This window comes from Sparus aurata, chromosome 2, assembly GCF_900880675.1.
Source record: "Sparus aurata chromosome 2, fSpaAur1.1, whole genome shotgun sequence".
NCBI classification, from domain to species: Eukaryota; Metazoa; Chordata; class Actinopteri; order Spariformes; family Sparidae; genus Sparus; species Sparus aurata.
Window position 1 is genome coordinate 27,302,157 of NC_044188.1, and position 20,038 is coordinate 27,322,194.

The 20,038-nt window shown below is 42.7% G+C and overlaps 3 protein-coding genes across 4 annotated transcripts; 2 read left to right on the forward strand and 1 right to left on the reverse strand.

The window, feature by feature from the left end:
* The first annotated feature begins 82 nt into the window (after positions 1-82).
* LOC115597544 (cilia- and flagella-associated protein 251) lies at positions 83-7,853 on the forward strand. Its single transcript, XM_030443566.1, has 6 exons — positions 83-422; positions 2,741-2,781; positions 2,897-2,966; positions 3,427-3,492; positions 3,689-4,692; positions 5,949-7,853. The coding sequence occupies exons 1-6, from the start codon at positions 377-379 to the stop codon at positions 6,015-6,017; spliced, it is 1,296 nt and encodes a 431-aa protein (XP_030299426.1). The 5' UTR covers positions 83-376; the 3' UTR covers positions 6,018-7,853.
* Positions 7,319-12,876, reverse strand: LOC115597552 (inositol-tetrakisphosphate 1-kinase-like). Of its 2 annotated transcripts, XM_030443586.1 has the most exons (10): positions 12,572-12,876; positions 12,149-12,173; positions 10,197-10,319; positions 9,777-9,894; positions 9,586-9,687; positions 9,231-9,271; positions 8,966-9,131; positions 8,609-8,676; positions 8,332-8,494; positions 7,319-8,253 (listed from the first exon to the last, which is right to left on the reverse strand). In XM_030443586.1, exons 1-10 carry the CDS (start codon positions 12,739-12,741, stop codon positions 8,072-8,074), a joined length of 1,158 nt encoding a protein of 385 aa, XP_030299446.1. In that variant the 5' UTR covers positions 12,742-12,876; the 3' UTR covers positions 7,319-8,071. The 2 variants fall into 2 exon arrangements, with proteins under 2 accessions (XP_030299446.1, XP_030299436.1); XM_030443576.1 differs by having other exon boundaries at positions 8,966-9,271.
* Positions 12,877-12,884: 8 nt separating this feature from the next.
* Positions 12,885-19,800, forward strand: LOC115597562 (proteasome subunit alpha type-6-like). Its single transcript, XM_030443598.1, has 7 exons — positions 12,885-13,211; positions 13,777-13,871; positions 15,085-15,166; positions 15,502-15,657; positions 16,029-16,207; positions 18,940-19,034; positions 19,229-19,800. The coding sequence occupies exons 1-7, from the start codon at positions 13,136-13,138 to the stop codon at positions 19,284-19,286; spliced, it is 741 nt and encodes a 246-aa protein (XP_030299458.1). The 5' UTR covers positions 12,885-13,135; the 3' UTR covers positions 19,287-19,800.
* Positions 19,801-20,038: the final 238 nt, after the last annotated feature.

Genomic DNA, 20,038 nt, shown 5'->3' on the forward strand with positions numbered 1-20,038 from the left:
TTTGAAAAGAGTGGTTCCAGTTTTTTGGGGGGGGGGTTTCTGAGCAGCATCTTTCGCCCCCTCCAGCCCTCCACATGGGCCACAGATCCAGATATTCACCCGTCTACAGATTAATCACAGCAGATCCTTAGTCGTTTTGTTAACGCGCTGTAAGTACAGGACGACCATCTGACTCCTCTGGCACCTTAACAGGGTTTGGGCTTTGATCTGGTCTCAGTCACCTGACACCACACACACATACACACACACGGTACTCGGCTCCACCTCGCTCGGCGGGTGTGTGTGTGTGCGCTTATGTGTGTTTGTGTGTGTGTGAAGAAGATCCAGCCCGTCATTTCAAGGTTATCTCCTGCAGCAGCCACACTTTTCGGATCCTATGGGAATTTTGATAACCGCAGTTTTCCTCTGGGCTGTCGTCGGAGGTAAGCATCCATCGCACTCATTTACCCAGCCTCTGTGTGTGGTGTGTGTGGTGTATGTGTGTGTGTGTGTTTGTCGGGCGCTCGGTGTGAAACGACGGTACAAAACGGGATGATCGCTCTCAGCGGGCTCCGCCGGAGACGAGCCGCATCTTTCACACACTGCTGCCTCAGCTGGAGCCCTTGTTATTCTTTGGGAGAAAGCAACCTTGTGGTATAAACAGACGAAACTACAGGTTTTATTTCATTAATTCGCGGGGCAGACGGAGGCTGATGCTAACCTAACGGCGAGAGCCTCCGGGGTTTTAGACTAATAGGCTCAACACAAGCGTTGTTACATAATTTGTTGTGCGCCCACCTTTCCGTCTCTGTCTGCTGGCCCGACGATGACAGTAGGCTACATGATTTCTGAAATAAAGCGCTCTTGACTTTTTGAATGACTTGATAACCGCTTTTCCTCGACGCGACTGAAAAGCTCCGCACAGGTGAGCGGAACGGCGCTCATGTGCGCCTCCCGCACGTGCGACAAGCGCCAGCCGCGTGGGAAAAAAAACGTGTCAGTGAGTTCAGAATGTGTGAAGATCGAGGAGGAAGGAAGCCTGCGCCCCGCAGAGACATGCGTGGAAACGCGGTAAATATTAGTCTGCGGTGGTGTTACGCGCGGTGTTACGCAGGGACACCCGCCATGACCTACACAGAGCCGACTGTAAACTGTTTGGGTTCATGTTGTGTGGAGCCGAGAGGGAGAAACGGTGCAATGCGAGCCGTGTGCAGTGTGCGTCCAAAGTAAACAAACATGCTAACGGAGAAACAGCAGCTATAGGCTCATCATAATCTCACAGGACCGCTAAATGCCGCTGCAGCTCGACGTCCGTGAAATGTCAGGAGGAGGAGTGATATCATAAACTCATTAGTGCGCATCTCTCGGCCCCTACAGGTGCATCCGCGCCCGACTCACATGCGCTCTAGTTTTATAGTCAAGCACAACATTCCGCAGACGAATCAGTCAAATCGTTTGCTCGCTGAGCAACCTGCAGTCCCTCGACCTGCTTGGATGCTTTTTTAAAATTTCTGCGTGTTTAACGTTTGGTTGGACAAGTCGATACAAGCAGAGCCAGACCACAGTGTTAATTAAGGGGCCAGAGTGTTCCAGCTTAGATAGAGTGTGGACCACACACACACACACACACACACACTTACCATCACATGGACATGCTGAGCATCACAGGGCCACACTGTTGGCAGCTCACGTGTCCGTGGTTGGGTTCGTCAGTGGACATGGATGGTGTCAATTAGTCCAACTGATCCTGATCTGTGCTGATCTGGCTTTGTGCTGACTCACAGTTCAGATCAAACCTACAGCCACATATGTCTGAAGCTGAAGGAGCAACTTCACCTCAAGTCTGCAGAGTTGTGTTTTCAGTCCGTATCGTATCTTCTGTGGAGGAGTAATAACTATGGTCTGGGTGATTACTGTAAGTGAAGTTTATCAACAAAAAGGTCTGAAGGTGTTCATCTGACAACGAGTCGGAAATAACCACATCAAGCACAGAAGGCCTGAAGAGTGAAGCAGATTGTTTTGATCGCCCAGATGATAGTACAACTATCAGCTGTGAAATATGCTGATGATGGCGATCATGGATTGAATATATTTAAAATGGCTCATTCTATTTTGGGTGTTTTGTTAGTGACGTTTCGTGGATTTACTTGATTTGCATAAACATAAAAAATCTTTCCAAACTGGCCGACATACAATGAGCTGACATTTAGATTCATGTCCGAGTAAAAGTCTTAGAATTGATCACCGTCATATCTTGTGCCTCAGCCAAATACACGACAATAAAAGAAAAGGTCACAGGCTTGCGGGCTGAACATGGATTGTGATCTATGCTGACATTTAGATCCTTGTTAGACTCTGTGTATCTCCATGAGGAAAGGTGCTGATGGCACTGCTTAGTGTGCCTTTAATGATCTGCTGGCAGAGCAGGGATTGCGGACTGATTTAGCCCTGGTGGGAACCGACCTGTGAGCTAAAGCCTTCGGGAATATCTGCATCCTGCAGAGAGAGGGAGACGGGGTTAAGCTTCTTTGCTGTGTCGCTTTACCAAGGTAACTGTGCTTACCTTAATGAGGCCACAGCTCCACCCACGCCGGTGCAGGACAAACCACCGCTAAGAAGACAAACAAAGCTCGCCTGTGCTGATCTGTAGCATAGTTTGGTGCAGTTTTTTTTTTGCTGTTGCAGAAATGCTAAATATATTGACTTGTGTTCCCATTCTCCCTCGCACTCCATCTCTGTCCCAACTCTTCTCCTGCCTCAGTGGGAAGCCGGCCAGTTACCTCACCCCTTAATGATGCAAAGGTCAGAAACAAGTCCTTTTTTTATTTTATTCTATTTCCCCTTACCACTCAGTATCATATGAATACATTTTATTTACTCGACCTGTAATTGTGTGTTTTTCGTACTGTGCCTCCAGGTTGAATGTATTATTCAGGAGACACTGAATGAAGACGGGTCCCAACATGAGTGTGGCGCACAGCTAGCAGGTGACACTTCTAATTATCTGCTCATCAGTACTCAAGTAATATCATGTCGTGTTTAGAGCTGAATGAATTATTTGATCAATGGACAGGAAATTAATCATTAACGCTCCATTAATCAATTCATCTTGAAAATATTTGTATGCAAAGTTTCCAAACACTGTCCCGATCAATATGGCCATTTTTGTAGTTTTCTCTGTGTTGTGTCATAGTAAATTAAACAATTTGGTGATTTTGGACTGTGGTGGGACAAAACAAGACATTTGGACATGAACTGAGATTGTTTGATTAATAAACTATCAGCGAAACAATTCATGTAAATAAAGTCTTATATGCTTAAGTTTAACATCATTTTAGAGTGTGATGGGCTTTTGACACGTTCTACATCTACAGATCCCCTGTTGGTGCTTTGTACTCTGTTTTTGTTGTGATATTGTTTTGAAGTGTTGTGTCTTTGTTTTTGCAGAGGAACTTGATGAAGTGCAAAGACACCACGGTCTGCTCAGGGAGCTGCAGAAGCTGGCTGTTGATGGTACCAGCAAAATCCTTTTGACGCATTTTGGCGTATTTTGAACAAACTTTTTCCCAGCTAAAAAGCCTGATGTGGTGTTTAATTTCCCTTTCTTGGCATTAAGTTAATGTGAAAGTCTCTTTGTTATAAAAGAGATCTGTTTACCCGTGCATTTTAACACCCCATGTGACTGACCACTGCAATCTGACTGTTGCAGAGAGAGAAAGGGAGAGAGATGATGAGAGGGAGCGATATGAGTACAACCTGGCGGATGATGAGAGCGACTTTGAGCAGGGGGATGAGGAGGAGAAGGAGGAAAGAGACGTGACCAACAATCCAAAACAGGCAGAGGACAATAAAGAAGACAAGACAGAGGTGGATGACACGAAGCAGAAGATGATGGAGGAGCCACGGATCGAGGACCGAGGGAGGGACAATGAAGAGGAGCGAGCCAAGGAGCTGGAGGAGCTGCTAGCTGAAGAGATCACCAAGAAAGGGTCGGAGGAGAAGAATGACGAGGAGCTCAAAGAACTGCTGAAAGAGCTGAAGAAGAAACGCTACGAGGCGTCGAAGGAGCGGGAGAACCTGAAAGGCTCTGGAGCAGAGCAGAAGGAAGAAGTGGAGGAAAAGAAGGAAAAGGGGGACAAAGAGAGGGAGGCGGAAAAAGAGGAGGACATGGAGAAGCAGAGGATGGAGGAGAGGAGGAAGAATGAGGTGGAGCTGATGGTGGAGAAGGAGAAGGTGGAGAAGGAGCTAAAAGAGCTGCTCAAAGAGCAGGACAGCAAGAGCAAGCCAGAGCAGGAGAGGGTGAGGAAGGAGAAGCAGGAGGAGCTGGAGGAGCTCGTCAGGAAGATGAAACGGGTGCAGGAGGAGGAGGAGCAGGAGACGCAGGGCGTGAAGAAAGGGGACGATGAAACGTCGACGGAGGACAAGGGCGAGAAAAAGGAGGGCGAAGAGGACAAGGAGAAAGGCAAGACAGCAGAGAATGAAGTGAAGAAGGGGGAGGGGGAGGCCGTGGCGGAGGTGAAGGAGCCGCAGCAGAAGAGGGAGATGGAGAAGGCGAGCGATGAGGCCACGCAGCAGTTTGAGCGGGAGAGGTTCAAGGATGAGGAAGAGGAGGACGAGGAAGATGAGGACGAGGATGACTTTGTCAGAGAGGATGAGGAGGGGCCAGAGGAGGAAGATGAGGAAGAGGGTGATGCTGAAGAAGATGAAGGGGAGGTAAGTTGTTGCAAATAATATATCATTTGTTTACACTTTATGTTACTGCACCAAAATGACTGTGTAATTATTAGTATTAAGTATTCACTGTGTACTTAATGTAAGTAAGGGGAAAAGGACGAGAGGTAAGGGAATGAAGGGGTAACATCTTAATACATCAGTATTACTCCCTTTCAGTGTCCTGTCAGTAATTATTAATATAATATATAATAATAGTATACCTTATTATAGTATGAGATTGCAAGTTATTAAATAAACTCCTTGTTCACCCTTTTTCATGGAATTACAGTGTTGTAACAGGGTGTCGAACTATAAATAAAGCTACGTTATATCGGCTCTGCACACTCTAAAGGTACCATTACTGATTCTGGTGTTCACAGCACAGTTGATAGTACAATATGAATGCAATCCAACAGAAAACAAAAAGGTGTCCATCTCCCTGTTAAAACAGATGTCAAAGTGATAACGCTAAGTAGAACGCACAGAATGTTTTAGTCTGCTTGTGAAAATCCTCCTCACCCTCCCTCTTTCGGTAACACACGTGTGACTCATTCAAGTGATTCGGTCCGAGTCTCAAACAAGCCCCAAGTCATTTTTCCTCGGGCGAGCTGGGTCAAGCCGCAAGTTGTCTCAAATCGAGTCGAGTCGCAGGTTAAGTCACTTATTTCCCCCTAGATTCTGCAGTGTCACCTGCACTGTCTGGTCTGAAAAAAAATAAAAGACAAGTTATTACTACCTGTCTCATAATGATATCACTGGCCGATTAAGTGTTCAACACTGTGACACACTTAATTTGTTTTATATAGCTTGAACTTGAAATGATTAAACACTTCATAAAAGCTTATGTGTTTCCTAATCTCTTCTCCATTAAAAACCTCCTCGTCACTTTAATGCAGTGAAAAACTGACAACCAGACTGAAATAAAAATGTAACTGAAAGTGAGAAATGAATACAGACGAGTCATTTAAGTCATTTAATGTCTCAAATCAAATTACAAGTGTTTAACTTTCGAGTCAAAGTCGAGTCGAAATTCACTTCTTTTATGGTCAAAGCAAGTTGCAAGTTCAAAACGGTAACGTGAGTGAACTTGAGTCCAGGTCAAGTCCGCGTCTCTATCGGCATAATGAGATCTGTACCAGGTAGTTATGTGCAATGTAGTTCTTTGTCCCAGCCTACCAGCAGGCACCCAGTAATCTAAAGCATTACCATGTGTTCTGTATCGCTGTGTCATATATTCTCATTTTGTCTGTTCACAGGAGCTGCTGGAGATTGAAGCAGAGCTGCGCAAAGTCGCTGCAGAGCTGAGGGAGCTTCGTAGAGGATAAGACACGAATACACACTCACACTCACAGACACACACACAGACACACACACACACACACACACACAACACACACAGAGCAGACGGACAGAACCTTTTGTTGCATTCACAGTCACACATTCCTCTCACCCTTTTTCCATTTAACAGCCTTCAAATCCCCACAGTACTCAGAAAAATGTCTTCGGATGTGAACCTGTAAATGGACATTAGTAGAAACTGTTGTTTCACTGCTGCTTTTTAGATTGCCTGGAAAAGGCTGCCACAGTTTCCTCCATGCTCATTCGAATGTTGGCGCGTCGAGGGAAAAACACGCATTTTTCCAGAGAATCAGAAAGATCGTTGTGTCCATTTCCACTCGTGTTCCTTACTCAGTCCCTGTAAACGCTGTTTGTAAAGTAGACGGGTGATTTCACTCCATTTGTAAGCTGCCATGAATGCAAAGCATCCAGCACTTTCATTCAAATGTTATTTTGACTGCTGATTGCCAACCACACAAACGCCATCATCTTTGAAATCTGAGTTATGAACACTGTCCAGCAGTGCTTCTTCTCTCTGAAGGTATCATCCTAGATGGTGTGTTTTTGGTGGGAAAAAAACCCCCCAATTCCCTGCTATAAGTAATATACAGTATGTACTTCAATATATATTTTGTGCAATAATTGATAACTATGTGTAAGCTGTTCCTGCTGTTCTGACTGTTAACGATATGCATTACTGATATTTCTAAACAGGAGTAAGTCATTATTTCCTCCTCGTTTCTTCGGTGATAAAGTAGAACCAAGGATTGTGTTTCATTTGGCTCACGCACTGTTAAAACCAGACTGTTTGAGACGAACCAGGGTGACACGGACAAACCACGGGGGGAGCTGAAATTCTGCCACGTATGTCAGACGTTGTGTTTGTCTCGAGGTGGTTGGTGTGGGGTGACAGTACGTGATGTACTTGGAGCTTACAAGGTCTAAAAGTGTCACTTCAGGTTCTCAGCCAGCTTTGCACTCTTATCTTAACAAGCCAAGGAGGAGTCGAAGGGAAGAGGGAGACACTAAAGCCATTTTGTCGTCTTTTTGGTAACAATAACGTTGATAAATGCTTAGTCGTGCAACATCACAGTTTTCATGGCTGTCGTGTCATTCGTGTAAATATAAATCATGGTCTCTAAGCCAAGGTCATAAGAAATATGAAGCAACATCGCCCCCAAGAGGACGCTGGGTAGAAATGCACACAGTGCGGGATTAACAGGGTTACCACTGGAGGCCCATTTACTGCAATAACACAAATAGATTACAGCACACGCGAATGCAATAATTAGCCAAATAAAGAATTATTTAATGTATTTAAATATGTATTCACAATACATTATATAGTACTCGTATAGCATATATAACCTCTCTTTTTTCTACACTGCCAAGATTTACAATACGTTTCTGTATTTGAACACTGGCGAGGCAGTCGGTCAACTTGTGTAAACGCGTGGTAGTAACACACATGATCAGTAAACACTGATGAGCTCATTACTGTCTATTCCAAAGATGACATGTTTGTTCACTTGGGTATAAACGAAACAAATAATGTACTGTAGTTTCCTTTTTCTATAGAAGTGCAAAATGTTTCCACAAAATGTATCTTACAAACCAGCAGGAAAGATGTAGGAAATGTCTGCGGGAGGGGGGGGGTGACACAAGGGCATAAAGGACATTTCGAACAACGGGAGGAAAAAAAAGTTATAACAAGATCACCATTTGTAATATTACTGGCCAATCGGAGTGCTGTATTTTGTGCCTGCTGTATCTTCTTCTACGCTACCTGTCAATCAATAAACAGAAAGGGTATTAAACCATCACCTGTCGTCCGTTTGGTCTGTCTTGATTTGTGAAGAGAGCAGAATCACCTGACAGCACCTCATTATTAGTGTGATTTACAGGGGATACGGTTGAGAATTAGGTCACAATACACATTACAAATAAATAACTTCTCACAATTGAAGCAAAACCCTACAAACAGCTGAGTTTGGTCCCAACAAAAGAGTGAAAAAAGCCAGTGCTGATGACTTCATTTATCCTAGGAGGCTGAGGAGGGCAATCCCTGCGCCGTCCCTGAGGCGTCTGAGAGACCAGTTGATGCAGCAGATGGACCACCTGTAGTCTGTGCTGTAGGCTGGGGGCCAGCAGAGGCCTGTTTGTCCAACACTGACTCAATGTGGCTGAGCAGAGAGGGGAAAAACTGGGGCACTCCCTCATAGCCTGACGGAGAGAAGAGTGTCAGATCATCAACGTTTATGTGTGTGTGTGTGTGTGTGTGTGTGTGGACAGCTTCAGTACCTGGGAAGATGTTGATGTCGATGACGGTGAGGGTGTGTGTGTGTATGTTGATGATGATGTCCACGCCGAACAGGGTCATGCCAAGCAGGACTCGGAGCTCTCTGACCAGAGCGGCCACGGCCTCAGAGCTGGGAGGAGGCAGGCAGGGCATCTGCTCATCCAGCTTGGAGAACAGGAGGAGAAAGGACATGTTTACAGTGGACCTCAGGCTAAGCCAACGTGCGACAAATGGGTAGGGTAGTTTGTGAGCACGTGTGATGCCACCTGTACTGCTTACTGCTGTGAGATCAGAGCTCGACTCTGGCTTGGACACCTGGTGGCTGTTGAAGAAGATGGTCTTCCTGTCTGCAGGCAAAGAGAAACCACAACTTGAGTGGACAAGGTCACATAACATAGGACAAGGCGATTATATCCGGACAATACAGGACAGGAAGAGAGACGAAACAAAAAGGACAACATGGAAAAGAAAAAGCACGAGGCAGGAAAGGAAAGAATTGGAGAGAGAAGGAAAGGGAAAGAAAGAAAAGAGAGGAAATGAAAGGAAAGAAAAGGAAAGGAAAGGAAAGAACAACAACACAGAGAAGGGAAGGAAAGGATAGGCAGAGAAGGACAAGAAGGTCTGGTGCAGACTGACCAGAGGGACCGGAGGGGAAGTTCTTGAGTGAGGGCCTCTCTACGCAGAAGTGTCTGTCCCCTACAACAAACACCTTGTGCAGAACAGCTCCGTGGTTGACGAAGCTCTGGAGCACGCAGGGAGGTTGGACAACAGCCAGACTCCCTGCACTGAAGATCACAGACATCTGCGCAGACATTGCACAGACGGCAGGGAGCGAGTGTACAGCAGTGCATGAACAAAAATAATCCTGACTTGAGGTGACATTTTGAAGCAGTCCACTCACCTCATGGGAACGTGCGCCATGGGCCACTCTGGTTTTACAAACTGGTGATCAACAGAGACAAAGAGGAAGTGTGTGTGTGGGTTTACTCATACTTCATGAGCAAGCAAAAAGGAAAGGACAGCTGACTTCAGAAGCATGAGAATCAGAACAGCCTGGAGGGTTAACAAACCACTGACCAAAAGACCTACTCCCTAATTCTGTTATCTCTCTAACTAATACTGTCCGTATACTTTTTCTTCATTTGCAACATGAGCTTTTAGGCTTAATTTAAATACACAAAGAGGCTGAGAGGTAGTTGTAATATGAAATTATGAGAAATAAAAAACGTAAGGCTACAGATAGAGAGTGAACTGACTGAGAGGAAAGCTCAGGCCCTGGGTCGTCAGAGCCTGCTGAAGGGATGGCAGGTCGCTGGCACTGTGGATCTCCAGGTAAGGAGGACTGCAGATATGCCAGTCTATCAAACAGAATATAATAGGAAAGGCGGGTGTTAATTATCTACAAGCTGCACTTAACTACTGTAAACACTATGAAGCTGCAGTCCACCTTGGAGTGAGTTGTGCAGCTTGGTCATGATCCGATAAGAGACAAAGCGGTCTAGTAGCTGGCTCATGGCAGGCAGGGGGTCCAGAATAACTGTACTGGGATTAGCTGAGACATAGCTCTGGAATTGTAAAGACAGATGAGGAAATAGTTTCACTAATGGCATGAATGAACGAGTAATTGCTCACTGACAAGCATACAGCTGCAAAATCAATCAATACTCCTCTTATAAAAGGCCCCTGTGCAGGACATGCGGACAGTGTGGACGATGTATTCCACTTACATTTCATCCAAGCGGCCAACTATATGTTTTCCTCTCCTCGCCCCGCCAGTAATCCACTCACATCTCCTCCAGCAGGACCAGTAAAAACGTTAGATTTAGGTCGCATGCAAAGCAGCTGTTCTTTTATAAAGCAGTATTACCTGGAAGTTGGCGAGGAGCTGCTGTGATTGGCTGTCATGCTCAGCCTCCACGATGACATCGGACAGCTTGTGAACGATGACATCGAAGGGTCCCTGGGGTCCCAGTGGCTTAGAGAGGTCAATCTGACAGAGACAAAAACACTTTTACATTCTAGATGTAGTGGATCTATCGAACTACAGCACCACACTAGTTTTCATATTGCTTATCTGTGGGAATGGATGTAATAAAAATATTTAAATGTGCTGTATTATGCAAATTGTGCACTTCATACAATAAATGCTCAGATGACATCAAGTATCAGGATATTCTGACGCAATACCTCAATATCAGTATCGTGACAATGATGTAGGAGGGAGATTTCTTTCACAAAATATTATATACATCTACTCAAATTACTGTAATCAAGTCATTTTTTAGGTACTTTTTTAGGAGTACTTTCTCAAGTCTGTAAGTCTACTCCTACTCAAGTATGCATTACAACATGTAATGTACTTAGTTACTTTCAAAATCATAATTGAGTGCTGAGTACATTTGGAATTAATATCCACAGCTCTTTCCTCTGTATTTGATCACATACGGGCCAAAGAAAACCGTGACATACGGACAAAAAAACATAAACCTCCGCAGCAGGCCCGGTTAGGGAGAGGTGACCATGATTTCAGAGTAAAGATTTGGAGAACCAGAAACCTCTTTGATTGAATGCCTGCTGTTGATTATGCATTAAACATCAACGGTTCAATGTAACTAACACTCAGGGTAGTGTTTGAGAAGATTACTTTGTACTTTCACTTAAGTATTATTTCAATACCAGTAGTTTCACTTGTAATTGAGTCATATTTCAGTAATGTAACTGTACTCATACTTGAGTATAGATTTCCAGTACTCTTTCCACTGCCGGCCTTGTATATAGTCTGATATCACGATAACAGTGTAATATCAACATATTACCCAAGCCTACCTTCAGCGAAATTAATCTTATATGTGACAATTGTGTCCGGAAATTAAATATGTCAGCATAAAGCCATGGAGATGTCAAAAAATATTCATTTAAGGCCTTGTTTACACAATCATTTCAGTTTAGGTTACCATGGTAATATATCAAAAATGGTGTCACCTCAAAATAAGTTGAAAGCCACTGCCCTAAATAATGCAATTTGGGTTGAGGTGGGCGTAAATGCAGACATTTGTAACATCTTTATGTTGTGTGTCTCCTGCGACATATTTTCTACCACCGCTACTTAAATGTGCAACACTCCGCAGTTGTTGTTTTTTGACTAAAGCTAATTTCTCTTTAAAAAAAAAAAGAAAAGTAAAAGAAAAATCTAATTAGTTAATTGTAATTTTGACACTATATACTGATATATGTGCCAGGTTTTTTGGTCTGTATGCAAAAATATCTTTTATGCTTCTGTGCAGATATTTAGCCAACATTCAGTGAAATGTCTGAGCAGTTACAAGACAGGCACCCATTGTTCCTCGGTTTTGCTGCGCATAGATTGTAGGAGGGGGCTGCAGGTGGCTGTGACATGGATTACTAGAGTTGTAGACATCTGTACATGACGCATGCGTGCGTGTGTGTCCGTAGGTGCACAGGGCTCCCAAAGTACAATCACTAAATGATATAGTTGAACTGAAACTGCTTAATCTTTGGTATGAAGCGATAACATGCAATATGTACGTGTGTGTGTGTGTGTGTGTGTGTGTGTGTGTGTGTGTCTGTGTGTGTGGGTGTGGGCGTGTGTGTGTTTTGTGGCATTTAAAGACAGACACGCTCCTATCGCTTGTACACGATCACAAAGCCACAAACAAAGGCGGACAAACAGGGTCATCAGGTACAGCTTAAGAGATGCCAAGTCCTCTTCCTCATTTTTCACTTTGCCTGTTTTTCATCATCAATAATCTTTAAGGTTGTATTGATTTCATGTTTAAAAAAAAACCCCAAAACACTCACCTCCACCACTTCCACTCCATGGCCCCTGTAGGGAAAATAGTAGCATGTTTATAGCCTGAAGGTAATGATTACACAGAAGTCTTGTGATGCCAAATAGGGCAATGAATAAAGCTTCTGGTGTAGCAATAAAGCCTCCTATGGACAGATTTTTATTACCGGTGATAAAGACTTGCACAACTGTGTACAGTAGATTTTAGTGAGGGTGTCACCTGCTACTACAATAGTCATCGGTACATGTTTCCTAACTGAGATTACACGCATTGCCTTAAATATAAAATGAAAGCATAAAACACATTCCTCATTTTGCCGTGGGACCCCACCTGATGGGGGCCCGTTCATCTAATAGAGATAATCACACCAATCAAAAGCTCCAAAGTGCTTTTCAAATAAATAAATAAATAAATAAAGTCTTTATCAACTTACGCACAGATCTCTGCAAAGACGTCCAAACCTATCTTCCTGCGCTTCTTATCGCTGAGACAGAAGCCGACCCGGCGGCCCGACATTGGGCTGTGTGTGTGGGGGCCACCAGCAGCCAAGTGACAGCACTCACACACAGAGAGGGGGACGTCTGAGCCGCTGTGTCCATTCATCCTTCCCCCCTGATACTTCTGCTGACCGGTCTTCAACAACCCCACTGTCTCTCACGAAGCGCTTTTCATTCTGATTTGACAACACAGGTGCAGAGAGAAAGGGCCAGTCTAACTGGTAAAGTCATTCCACTTCCTTGTTGCTGCCATCCAATAATAACGTGAGTGGGGCCAGTCATGGAGCTGCACCTCAGAGCCGCAACTGAAAGAGAAAGTAAAATCTCTCAGGGAAGTGAAGCAGCACCATTATCCCTTTTGTCGTTCAGCGGGAGCACACAGGCATGCTGTTTCAGATTTGCTGACCGTCCAAAAGAAAAGGAGTGAGGATTAAACAGGACCGTAAACGGAAACTTTCAGTGCCGCGTAGTTCATCTGAGGTCACGACTAGAGAAAGAAAATGTCCCGCGGTTCAAACGCAGGTTTCGACCGACACATCACCATATTTTCACCGGAGGGCCGCCTCTACCAAGTCGGTAAGAGACACGTTTCCTCTGGTGTTTCAGCCCTGAAGCGTAATTACACTGTAAACTGCGCTAAATAAGTCTACTAGCATTACAGCTCGCAGTTACTAACTACTATAAACAACACAAAAACGTTATTAGCAGGCTAGCTAAAGTGGTTAGCTTGTTGTGTCTGCGAGGAGAGCAGTTAGCATCAACTTTTGTACCCAAGTTTCCTCTTTTGTTAAAATCTACACATTAGTTATTTTTGTTAATACAACCTGCCATTATGAATGAAAATTAACCCTGGATATAAATTCAAGGCTTAAAGTATGTTTAATTCTAAAGTTATAACTGTATTATGTTTCTTATTTGTAGTGTAAGTAAGTCATGTTAGCCTACTGAGCTAATTAGCTCCTCAAAATTAAATTCTTATTAGCCTAGCCTACCGATATGTTGTTGGTGAAGGAGCAAGCAGGCAGCTCTCTACTCATGGACATGACATCAAAGCCTGCAATGACACATAAAAAATAAAAAATAAAAGTGGTGTTGTTTTTTGTTTTCATTCTGTCCGTGTGTCACATGTACTTTCATGCAGAGTATGCCTTCAAAGCAATCTCCCAGAGTGGGTTGACATCTGTTGGCATCCGGGGGACAGACAGCGTTGTGGTGGTCACACAAAAGAAAGTACCTGTAAGATATCTCACACAAACACACACACACACACACACACACACACACACACACACACACACCCCTGGGTGGTGATGATGCTCTTAGTTCAGGTGAAGCCTCACAGGAGTCATGACTCCAGCTTTTTGCTGACTTGACAGTCAAATATGAACAAGAAACTGTTGTAAAAGTGCTAGCACTCACATTACCAAGCCAAGAGTACTTTGATTCTGGCAAACTTGTATCCCAAATAGAAAAGGAGGACAAAGTAAAAGTTTTTTCCACCCTCTGTCAATTTAAGTGTCTAATCATTATAACCAAGGATGAGTGGGCCTAAGTAAGTCTATCAACTGATAGTGGATCGCAAACATCACATAGTGCCACATACTTTAATGAAAAGTTCTGTGTAAGCAGAATGGCAGCTCAAGACACATGTCTGATTTACATACCATATCTGTAAGATAGGGAAGCACGACGATAGGGTGCCAAATGATCTTTTTTGTCCCCTGGCCAATTAACTTGTGAATGTTCAAATCATATCAATCACAGATTTGGGGGGCTGGTGAGTAAAGCAGCTCTACTATCCACTTACATATTTGACCAGAATTTGACTGGGGGCTGTTGCTATTTTTGTGCCCGACACAATAATATTTGTGCATCATCAGCATTGGCGATAAGGCTTTAAAATGAAATATAAGCATCGGCCTGACATAAGCATTTCTTTCCACAGGCTGATAAAATGACACTAATTATACTGTTGAATAAGTAGATTTCTTATTTTGCCCATTAAGTAAGTACATTTTGAAAAGCTTTGTATGTTTGAATCAGCCAGTAGGCCATCACAAAACGGTAGGCACAGTAATATGTTAATTCCACAACTGGAGAGAATAGAATTTCTCTGCAGTTGGGTGGGAAAATGTGTATGTTTCAATTACTTGAAAAAGCCCCCCAAAAAATATTGGATATCGGGAAAGAACGCTAAAAACCCACTGTAAACCAATAGTATCTCGTTTTAATGGTTCTTTTCCATTCAAGTTATTACTCATTATTAATAGCCTTAAAGCTTTGATAGGAACTGCACCAGAGCTCACTGCTTTGGTATGCGGATATCCCTGATCACAGTGTGTTTGTAATCAATAAAGTGTTGGTATTTTCACAGGCACACTGATATGTGTCTCAGCACAATATCATTTTGTCAATTGGATGTGACAGTCTATCCTTCTTCCGACTGCAGGACAAGCTACTGGACTCTTCAACTTTGACCAACATGTTCAAACTAACTCCTCGCATTGGCTGTGTGATGACTGGGCACAATGGTATGTGTTCAGCAGCACACTCACAACACATTATAATATAATAAGCCACTGTAATACTTAATATAATGTCTGTGAACAAATGTGAGCAAAGTCAAAGTGACTTTTGTTTTGTCTCACAGCAGGAAGTCGTTTTCTCAGTTAATTCTGTTTCTTTAAATCAGGATGACAACTGGCGGACAATAGTGTTATATAATGTTTATGGGGTTTTTAATTTTAGATTTTGTTACCATTCTTGGTGAGATTTTTGTTTGTTTACTGTGATGTCTGTAAGATCATATTTACTAGTTAAGTATTGTTTCAAAACTATGCTGTTCCCAATCTTCTGTCCTGTGCAGCGGACAGTCGTTCCCAGGTTCACCGGGCTCGAGTGGAAGCAGGGGAATGGAAGTATAAGTTTGGTTACGACATCAACGCAGACGTGTTGTGTCGTAGGTTGGCTGATATCTCCCAGGTCTACACACAAAACGCTGAAATGAGGCCTCTAGGCTGCTGTAAGTGGAGGTCTTCATTTCTACCTTTTAGTGTTCATGTCTTTGTTCAAACTGCTTTTCATCAACTACTCACTCATTCTTGTTGCATATTTTAAATGTATTTTTTTTATCAGCAATACAATGTCTTACCTCACATTGACAGCAACTGCTTAGGACATTGCCTTTGATTTTTATTTCCATTAATTATCTTATCACAAAGCTTGTATTTGTCTTTATTTCTGAGGGATTGTTTCTTTAAATACAGCACAGCCACTGAAGTGTAAAAGCCTTCAAGAAAAATAATTTACCATGCAGTAAATTAACATAAGAAGTATCTTCCTTATGTGCTCTTTCATCCTCCCACTCTCTCCCTCCTCCTTCTCTCTCTGCAGGTATGATCCTTGTGGCTATTGACCCTCAGCAGGGTCCTGTTCTGTATAAATGTGACCCAGCAGGCTACTACTGTGGCTTCAGGGCCACTGCAGTCGGGGCCAAACAAACAGAGGCCAATACTTACCTGGAGAAGAAACTGAAGAAAAAGCCTGAACTGACCCACGACAGGACGGTGCAGGTAGAGGGAATCCCAAGTTTATTTTACACATAGTTCCTGGTAAAATACTGGGATAACTTTTCAGGTACCACTTGTGATTTTCACAATTGAAACATTCAGGATAATTTCCGTCTTGCACCTTTTCACACATGCAGTGGCAATGCCAGACTAGATGGGGTAAGGGACAGGCAAGCAGATGGCATTAATGCAGCACCTGTCATTGCCAGCTGCTGTAAAACTCAACAAAAGAAGAAGAGGTTGGGGTAAAAGGCCAGATGTACCTGTATTTTCAGGAGCATGGTGGGCAAGGAGCTGTTCTTGTCCAGTGCCAATGCTCTTAATAATGTACAGTATTTAATATTCAACAAGTTGGCTAAACAAGTAATACATTCTAGTGTGCCGCCTGGCTCTGCTGTTGGGGATAGACGCATTTGGGTTAGAAATGTGACGAAGAGTCAGTAGGACAGACAGGATGACAGACACTTTTCTGCGTATGGATGTGGTATTTTTTTCTCATATAAGTTGCCATAGACACTACCAGTTTGGTCTGTAACGTTGCTTTGTGCTTTGAACTGCGGGACATTTCTGTTTTATTTGATGAGTTAAGGGTCAGAATAACTGTCAGACTGTGAACACAATGAGATCATCACACCCCTGTCCGCGATGCCAGCTTTTCCATTCACATGGATGATGTCTCTCGACACTGCTGCGGCTCTGACAGTATCTCTGGAAGCTGATCAGAGCGGGAGCAACCCCCCCCCCCCCGGCATCTGTAACTTTCACACAGAGGGCAGAGAATCGGCGCATGATTTACACATCGAAAACTCTGTGTGTTTTATTTTTGTTAATTACTTACCATATTATGCCATGTAAACAAAAACATCTTAATGATAAAAAAAAGGAAGTCATTTAAGTTATTCAGCCCTTCAATTACAGTACCTTTAGAATTATTTATTTGATCATACAAATGTATGTACTAACCTTTAATATAACCTTCTTTCACATGATAAAGAATATTTTATTTGATAGTGACTGCTTGAAAAGCCTCTTAGTCCACAATACAACCGCCAACTCAATGATGAGAAGTTTTCAGTACTTACATAGCCTTACAAAATGATGGAAGTGATGTAATGAGCCAGTAGCTCATGAATGTGCTGTTGATGTTACATATCAGATACACATAAGCCAATGCAATATGAGAAAGTAATCTTATTTTCCATTGGGCCAGTTGCAGTAAACAAGGCAACTAGGTCGATACAGATTTTTGGCCGATAATTTGATGCCTAATTATTAGGTCTCGAGGTGAGAAATTGGTGGTAAAGATTTCCATGAATATCGATCCCTGCTCCGGTTCACACATGACATCATGCAGGAAATGTTATGAACAATTCAGGGATAGACTGTGTGAAAGGGGCTATAGCTAACAGCTGTGTAAACAAGATGAGCTACGAAGCAAGACACTGATAAATTTAAAGTTCAGAGAATAATGAGTAGACTGGTCCTGATAAAAGCTCCCGCAGGATCAAAGTGTTCATTAACAGCTTTGCGTCCTGATAAATTGTTCTTGAACAAAACACTGAAACCATATTTGCCCATTTGCCATATATTTATTGATATGAAAGGCTTCCAGAGATTAAAATGTATTGAATGTACCTTTTGTTTTAGTAAAGGCAGGTACTTTGCTGTAGGGCTGGGCGATAAATCGGTAAAATCAATTAATTCGAGTTTGTGGGTTTGGACGATTTACAAAAAAATAAAATTGATTTTCTCTTTAACTTGCTACGCCACCGCTCCCCATGGTCTCCCATAGTTCATAGTGGGCTCCGCCCTCCCCCCGCATTGCCCACAAACACCCGCTATAAAGCAGCCAACATTAGCGGAATCATTTACCATTTTGTCCCGTATGAGAAGAAAGGATCCCGGTGGACAGCTTTTACGGATGCAGTCACAGGGCATATCGCTAAAGACATGCTGCTTGTATATACAGTGGAAAAGCCGGAGGTTCCTCCTCATGCTGAAAATGTTCGACCCCAGGTTTGTGCTACGAAGCCGCAGTGGGGCATGTCTCAAACCAGAGGTAGTAGACAGGCTCGTCTTCCTGACCAAAAATGTGTTGAAAAGACAGCAAGCACACACCTAATGTCCTGTACATCTACCAACATGTCATGTTTACTACGCAATGCATGCAGATGTTTATGTAGTTTACATATCTTCAGGGATATAAAATACTTTTTTGTAAACAAAAGGCACCTTTTGCAAAATAAAGTATTTAATGAAAGTTATGTTCATACTTTATCAATACCAATAGGGAAACTGATCTGTTTTTATAATAGCAAGCAATCTGACATGTTAAATGTATGTTGACAAAAGCATTTTATTATAAAGGGACATATTTTCAAAAGGATGCACTTTTATTTATTTTTTCAAGTGAGTTCAGAGGTACAGTGTTTACAATGACAGGGCAAATTTGTTTAGAATAAAAGCATTCAAATAAATGCAGTGCTTTTAATAATTTCTTTGTCATTTGAAGTTTATTTTAGAGAAGGAAAAAAAAAATCGAATTGAATTTGATGTGAAAAAATCGGAGATTCCATTTTTAGGCCATATCGCCCAGCCCTACTTTGCTGCTTTCACTCCCTTTAATCCACTGTTAGATTTCTCTTTGATAACTTGGCTTAAGAGAACATTTAAAGAGGCATGTCCAGTATGTGTTTGAGCTAATCAGGACACTCATCCACTGTCTTTCTTTCCAGCTGGCTATAACATGTCTGTCCTCTGTCCTGTCCACGGATTTCAAGGCCAATGAGCTAGAGGTCGGTGTGGTCACTAAGGAAAAGCCCAAGTTCAGGTAACTTAACCCAGACCTACTGTATATGGCTTAAGGTCAAATGATGTTGATAACAATTATGAATTTAATCTTTTAGTGTGTAATTTTTCTTCCCCGTGTATCTTTGGTTATTTTTATTTCATTGTTTTGAAGCAGGGAAGTCCGCCTTCTATCACTTATTGTTCACTCCTTACACTTTGTTCTGTGTTCTTCAGGATGCTGTCAGAGGCGGAGGTAGAAGCCCACCTGGTTGCCATAGCAGAGCGAGAGTAGAGGTGCCCTCACAATCTTCAGACCACAATTCATCATAGTAATTCATTTCAGTGTGTCTGCTAGCAACAGTCTGAAGCTAAGTACATACCCTGCGTGTCCAGAGATGTTAATGCACACCTTAAGCAAACTCTGTTATTATGGATTGATACAGGTTTGATTTGTAGACAGTTACGGTTGGCCTTTTATAAAAACTTTAATAAAGATAAGTGACACATGTTTAAATTCTGATCTCACACATTAAACCACCTTTAGTAGACATCATGCACAACACATCCCACCTTCATACTTTTGAAATAAAAGTTTTTGGTTGCTGGTTATTAAGTGTGACGCCTGCAGCTTTGTTTGGATATGTACAGAATATTTGTCATACAGCTTATTTTATACTGTGTGTTTATGAAACCAACTTTGTTGTCATCTCCACGCTCATAATGCTGCAATAACATTTCCATCAGATTCTTTGTTAACCCCTTAAACAACTGTCGTAATAAATTCAAATAAAAAAGATGACCAGAAACACTGTCCTGTTTTTGCTTTTAATGAAGTTATAAAGAAAGTAAATCAACTTTTATCAATAAAAGGCGTAGTCCCAATGTTGCCAGAGATCCCCTTGTTGAACAGCAGGTGGCATCAGTGACTATATCACATTAGCTGAGGTTCCTTGTTCCTGACTGACAGCAGTTCACTGGTCAGAGCACAAAGATGGGAATTAATCAACAGTGGATTCAAATAAATGATATTGTAGATTTGGAGTT